General features: G+C 42.3%; 1 protein-coding gene across 1 annotated transcript in view; it reads right to left on the bottom strand.

The window, feature by feature from the left end:
• The window catches only part of LOC118431622 (ankyrin repeat domain-containing protein 13C-like), a 27,851-nt gene extending 25,548 nt beyond the window's left edge, over window positions 1-2,303 (bottom strand). Inside the window, exons 1-2 of the mRNA XM_035842864.1 lie at window positions 2,188-2,303; window positions 940-1,084 (exon numbers count right to left, since the gene is read on the bottom strand). Coding sequence (XP_035698757.1) covers window positions 940-1,083 — 144 coding nt within the window. The 5' untranslated portion in view covers window position 1,084; window positions 2,188-2,303. The remainder of the gene's footprint in view (window positions 1-939; window positions 1,085-2,187) is intronic.
• Window positions 2,304-7,025: the final 4,722 nt, after the last annotated feature.

The following is a 7,025-nucleotide window of genomic DNA, read 5'->3' as shown; positions in this document are numbered from 1 at the left end:
CCCATTGGGGGTAGCCACAGCGTGCGAGGGCTCTCTTGACATGTTGTGTTTCCTGTTCTTTGTCCTGGTCTTCAGTGGTGACGGTGTTGCATCGGTCCAACAGGGTACGGATTACTCCTAACTTTTGGTGCAGAGGGTGGTGGGACTGGAAGTTTAGGTATTGGTCCGTGTGCGTACTCTTCCTGTACACCAAAAGTTTCACTGTGCCATCCTCCTTACGCACTAGAAGGGTGTCAAGGAAAGGTAGTGTGCCTTCCTTCTCCTCTTCAAACGTAAACTGTATGTTGCCGGTGGGGTCGATGCTGTTAAGGTGGTCTGTGAGCTCTTGCTGACATAGGTCATAGACAGGGAAGACAATAGGCGGGCACGGTGGATTAAGGAGGCCATCTGGATAAGAAAGTCAACCCCAGTGATGAACCGGGACGAGGGGGGATACAAACTAAGCCACGTTTGGGATTGTTTTCTCACCGCAAAAGCGCCACCTACATCGGCTACATATAGCGGTGAGAAGCAGAACTCCAGTTAGAAGCTCTGACGAAGGTGTCTGAGAGACATCGAAACGTAAGCTATGTAAGTACCCACTGGTTGTGTACAAAGAATTCTCCTTCATCCACCATCCACATAGGTAAACATTCCTGTCCCTGGTGCTGAACGCCATCCACACACAGGTAAACACACCTGTCCCTGGTGCTGAACACAATTCACAAATAGGTAAACACACCTGTCCCTGGTGCTGAACACCATCCACACACAGGTAAATATACCTGTCCTTAGTGCTGAACACCATCCATGTTACGCTGACTCCAGTGGTATGGACATGTTGAACAAGCCAGTGGCTGCATCAGCACCATCGCCAAATTCCAGTTACCAGGCATTAGTTGTCATGGTAGATCAAGGAAATCTTACAAGGAGTGTGTTAAGAAGGACATCAATGCTTACCTCACATCGTATTCTCTGGAACACCTTAAGTTCGTTGTCAAGGACGACCAAGGAGACGTTGGGTCTGAGGTGTCCGTTAAAGATGAAGCTCAAGTCTCCTCGCTGCAAACTCATGTCCATGAAATCCACGAGCGTCGTGTCCATTCTGGACCAGAACAACAAAATGATATGTGATTAATGTTACTTACAACAGGTACACAAGAGTCTTGACATACCTCTAAGCTCATCTACCCATTGTGTAACTATCTTTTTAAATATACCACTTGCTTCTTGTATGTATTGATGTAAATACCACTTGTTTGTTGTATGTATTGAAATAAAGATTTGAAAAAATAAAAAAAAATATCTACAGCAATAGAGACATGGTGAAATAATGCTGAAGTACATAAATATATCGCTACAGTGCTCAAACCGATATGTGTCATCATGGGTCCAAATTAATGCATATGCAGATGTCATCGTGGCTTCACATAACAATGTTTTTATATATCATAGGTGTGCAATCATCAAGATGAAACTGTCTTGAACAATTAAAGGGTTACATACACCAATAAATAAGGTCTTGTACACACACAAACTTTCTTTGGAAATGTTCAAAAAGAAAAAAAAAGTTTTCTTGTTGGCAAATGTTGCACATACTCCCTCTGTCATTTTCGCTCCTTTCACTTCTTAGCCAGTTATAATAGAGTTACCTTATTTTCTTCAGTTAATAGGTTGTAAGATACACAACTTATCTATTTGTCTATTCGGAAATGTAACAAATAACGTTACATAATACAGTCTCTCAGGCAACGTTGCTTATAAACAAGTATAAACGAGATGTAATTATTCTGAAGTACCACACCTAACCAATAGGAGGGGTTTGATTATGACCATTCAGTTCTTGAGTGAGTCTTCTTCAAAAACTCCTGAAGCCATCCACCCTCCTCCCCCAGGACTGGCCTCGCCTGAGTTTGCACAGAAACCAGACTCCTTCCACATGTGTGTGGCTCTGCAGAGGTCAGCCCCGTCTGGAGGGGCTGCACAAAACCCCACTGTAAGGTCTGACTACTGTAAGGTCTGACTAACTGCTGTACACGCAGAATGCTATGTTTAGTTGGAACTGAAAGCGACAGCAACAAACTTTTTCACACAAACACACTGCACTAGCATGCATTTAGCGAACTGTCTAGAACAAACACTTGAAAGCTGCGTTAAATTTTGATACGTTAAATCAGCATCGCGCAGAACCTTCAACAATCAACATACCCTTTCGCAGGTCGAGAAAAGCAGCCGTCTTTTCATCGTCATTCATTGAAGACACAAGAAGAAGAGGACACGAAGCTCTCGCGTCAGGCAACACATTCACATGGCAAAGCTGTTTGACCTTTAACCTCCTACATTGGCACCTGACATTCAAACAGTGTCGCAGTTTGTCAGCCGAACAGCTAAGGAGCGGATCTCCTCAAATGGAGACGGCCTGAGAGCAAAGCTATATATGAACACGGCAAACACCATCTATGCAATAGTATGAGCTATTATGATCTACAATACAACAGTTACACTGTTGCTAAACGTACAGTATTTCCGCTACTCGTTTTTGGTCGGGAATACAGTGGAAATTTCACAACAACGCTTTATAACGTTATAGGAAGAGTGTTAAAGGAATTGGCGGACACCCTGGGGGAGTGGCGGTTCCACTGCAGATTCTCTATGTCAAGACTGTACAAGAAGGCAAACTCCCCGATGCCTGGAAAACCGCTAATGTCACGCCAATTTACAAAAAAGGTTGTAACAAATCACCCGGTAACTACCGCCCGGTTAGCCTGACCTCAGTAGTAGGAAAAATTCTGGAAGGGTTGATTAGAGACGCCATTGTCAAGCATATGAAGGTAAACAATCTCTTTACACCACACCAACATGGCTTCTTGCCAGGAAGATCTACTACCACTCAGATGTTGGAGTGCTTAGACGAGTGGACAGAGTGGCTTGACCGAGGAACACCCGTTGACGCGGTCTATCTCGACTTCCGCAAGGCTTTTGATTCAGTACCAATTAAGAGACTATTAGCCAAAATACAAAGCTACGGGATCACGGGAAACCTTTTAAATTGGATTGAATTTTTTTTGTCAGGACGGAGACAGAGACTCTGTGTCAATGGGGAAAAATCAGAATGGGCCGAAGTAACAAGCGGAGTTCCCCAGGGGAGCGTCCTGGGTCCGGTGCTCTTCACTATATTTGTCAACGACATGCCGGAAATTGTGCAGAGTAAGCTGAAGCTCTTTGCAGACGACACTAAGTTATATAGGTCAGTAGTACAAAGGGAAGAATGCAACAAATTGCAGAGGGACCTTCAAGTACTTCAGGACTGGGCAATAAAATGGCAGTTGAGCTTTCATCCCATGAAATGTACAGTAATAAGACTGGGAAAAGGACACCCTGACTACACATACTCAATGTTGGATAATGAGACTCGTACCCTACTGGAATTTACACAACAGGAAAAGGACTTGGGTATTACTGTTGACAAGGAGCTGAGTTTCAGCAAACATATATCCAACATTTGTAATAAGGCAAATCAGATCGCAGGTCTCATATGGAGGACTTTTGCCTATGTAGATAAGGAGGTGTTCTTACTCCTATATAAGTCGCTCATTCGTCCCCAGCTGGAGTATGGGGCTCCTGCATGGTCCCCCTACACATGGAAGCTGGCCCTGGATCTAGAAAGGGTACAGAAGAGAGCAACGAAGAGAGTTCCCGGCCTTAGAAGTCTACCCTATGAAGAGAGACTGAAGGCTCTAAACTTACTTACACTGGTCTATAGGAGACTTAGGGGGGACCTGATAAACACCTACAAGTTCCTACATGGGATATACGACACCTCATGTCCGTTTGAGTTAAATACGAGCACAAGAACAAGGGGTCACTGCCTCCGGATTAAGAGACAAGCGTCGAAAAGTAACAGAAGATCACACTTCTTCTGCATCAGAGTTGTCTCATGGTGGAACAATCTACCAGAGCCGGTGGTGACATCCCCAAGTGTAAACTGCTTTAAGGAAAGACTAGACAACCACATGAAGAAACACAGCGTGTATTACAACTTTAGAGCTCTGGACGATCCGCAATTACCTGGGATGTCAGTGACTTAGAAGGAAAGAGCGGCCTAAACTGGAACTGCAGTTCCTACCTGAGCCTGAAGAACTCTACTCTACTCTACTCTACTCTATAGATTTTGAAACTGCCCTTTGGAGCAAGGAACAGAAGTTTATTAGTCTATACGGCTATCTTATTCCCAACCCCGCTACGTACCTCAAAGTCATTTCCATTCCTCGTCACAAAGAGGCTACATCTGGCTGACACGGCGTGCATAAAGCGCCGCCAAGTGACGGGTGACGGTACTGCAGTCACTTCTGCCCAGCGTTTAACAATCAAGGTGCACCTGACTGTGACACGGTACCAATAAAGCGCCACTCAACGTAGGGTGAAGGTACTGCAACCTAGGAATCAGGTATCTCTCTTTTCGGCTTAACTCTGGTGATGAAGGCTGGAGGTGTTCAGCACCAAGGACAGGTGTGTTTTCTTGTGTGTGGATGGCGTTCAGCACCAAGGACAGGACGCCAGGCAACTTTAATAACACTCTAGAGTTAGGATCACAAGAAGCCATAGAAGTATCCATATCATTTCATGAATGTTAACATATGAATTTGAATGTGAAGTTTGCCCTGTTGGATTTGAAATGCCCGGGAGTATCGCATCTGTTGTGACGTGAGCCCCTACGACCACTGAGGTTACGGGCCATGAGTGAGTGAGTGAGTGAGTGTGACGTGACTATAATTTCTTCATCCGCATGGGGTGCTTTCAAGTGCACGCAAACTCTCATGGCAAATACTGCATTCTGAATTTATTTCCCTGGGCAGCGCTAATAGACCGTTGAAAGACCAAGTGCATGGTGAAACATTGGATTCAATGTAACATTCCATCTTTTTGAATCGTTTTGAGGGTAAGAAACAAGAAGCACTGCTTAAAAGGGAAGAACTCTCTAATGCAATATGTATACAGTCCTAACAAAAAAAACCAAAATAAATAACTTCACACAGATAATTCCTCTGTTTTTATTTTTATTGCTGATGTAACCCTTCAAAATGTACATACTGTGAATTACACTCTTAACCCACAAAAAGTTGACAGTGAAGCAGTAGTTAAATATACATAGTAAGGCCCCTGAGCTCTTAAAACCAAATGCATGCTAAAATGTGAGCCACCTTAGGTACCATTTCTGCCTATATTGTTGCCTGATGGAAGCATTGGCCAAAAGTAAATTGCCAATGAATATAACTACATCACATAATTCAAAGCAAATATTTTGGTGTGAAAATATCCATGCAAATTTTGGAGTTCAAAGAAACTTGGCAGAGCTTTTTTCACAAATAATTACATACATAATGACATTAATGAACAAAATAATCCAAACAAAATAAAACACCTGCATCCTATATTTTTCCCATTTCACGGATAAACATTATAAATTATGCATTAACAATAACAATAAACATAAATACACAAATCGTGATGAACTAAATTTAAAATGCCCAACAAAAATAAAAATGATACACCATTTTTAGTCCAGACAGGAATTGATATGCCAAATGATATACATACATGTACAAATGTACATGTGCCTTGGTGTCATCCACTTTAGCTTAGCAAATGTCACATTTCCAAACCAAAGTCCGGTCGGGCAGCTTTTGGGAACAAAAAGTATGATATAAAAGACACCAAACTACACAAGACGAAAAGAGAACAGTCGTGGGCATAATTTGTGTATAATTTTACATCTACATTTCTATTTTCCGTTTCCACAAACAGCCCAGCCGGGCCCCAGTTTGGAAATTTGACGTTTGCCATATTGGGGCTGCAATACTAGCTCCCCTGGGCTCCCAGGCATACACCACCAGCTAAGGCTCAAGCCCATGCATGCTCTTCTGAGTATGGCAGCCCCAATCAACCAAATAGGATGGCACCCAGGCTATACGTGTTGTTTTCTATATCGATATCTGCAGAGCACTCAGAGATATCTAGCCTGGGTAACATCCTCTGCTGCATCAACTTTTTTGCTTGTTGATTAAGATTGAGTTGGTCGTTACTACAGAGGATGGTACCCAGGCTGAGAGATGTCAAATTGTTATACAATCCTGTCTGAGGTAGATACATTATGTCATGGAATTGCCTTCTTATAGCAGTCACTCTACAAGTCTGAGTTCTGGGGCGTTATAATGTGCTTTACTTCTGATGGCTGATCAGTTCTCGATACTCCATTTCTTCAGTGGGTCGCCTCTGAAGAGCTTGCTTAATCTTGGTGTTTCAACTGGAAATTGTTTTAAAAACATGCTTACTAGGGAAAATTGGTATGCGATAAAAACTTCAGTTCTACAAGGAATCGAGGACTGATATGCCAAACTTAAAGGAGTCCTAAACTCCAGAAGAGAGAACTGTGTTATTTTCTGATAGATATCAATTTTAGGAACTAAAAAATACATACTACTTCACATTATACGATAAAGTAACCACTAATCTTGCGTACATCAAAAAGCATTCAGTATTGTACTAAACTCCCCAAGTACTCTTTAATTAAATTAATTAATGTCAGCCTATGGCTGAATACAATGTGTCTGACAAAGCCTGACAAAAGGTAGCTTACAAAACCAATTTGAGAGGCGATGTTAAAAACTCGTCCTGTTATGCGTTCTTTGATATTTTGTGAACAATTGGCTTTCTTGATGTGAACATCGCCTCTGATGTATGCCGAAAATATGCATGATGAAGGAAGTGTCTATACGTATAGGAAATACATGGGTAGGGTTTGCATGGGTTTAGTGAGTGTCATATTGTTGTACAAACACACGTTGTGTATTTCACCGCGAGTGACATTATGAAAAAAATCCGCTGATTGTGTATTCATTGATACATAATCTATTGGAAAATAACACTCCCCTCTGGAGTTTAGGACTCCTTTAAGAAGCAATTTTTAAGCCCCAAAAGTTAGACATGTACAACTGATGCTAAGGAGGCTATCATGGAACATTGTAGAGATGCATATATTCAGTTTT

Source organism: Branchiostoma floridae, chromosome 15, assembly GCF_000003815.2.
Source record: "Branchiostoma floridae strain S238N-H82 chromosome 15, Bfl_VNyyK, whole genome shotgun sequence".
Lineage (NCBI taxonomy): Eukaryota > Metazoa > Chordata > Leptocardii > Amphioxiformes > Branchiostomatidae > Branchiostoma > Branchiostoma floridae.
The sequence above is the reverse complement of the archived record's forward strand: the minus strand, read 5'-3'. Positions and strand labels throughout refer to the sequence as shown.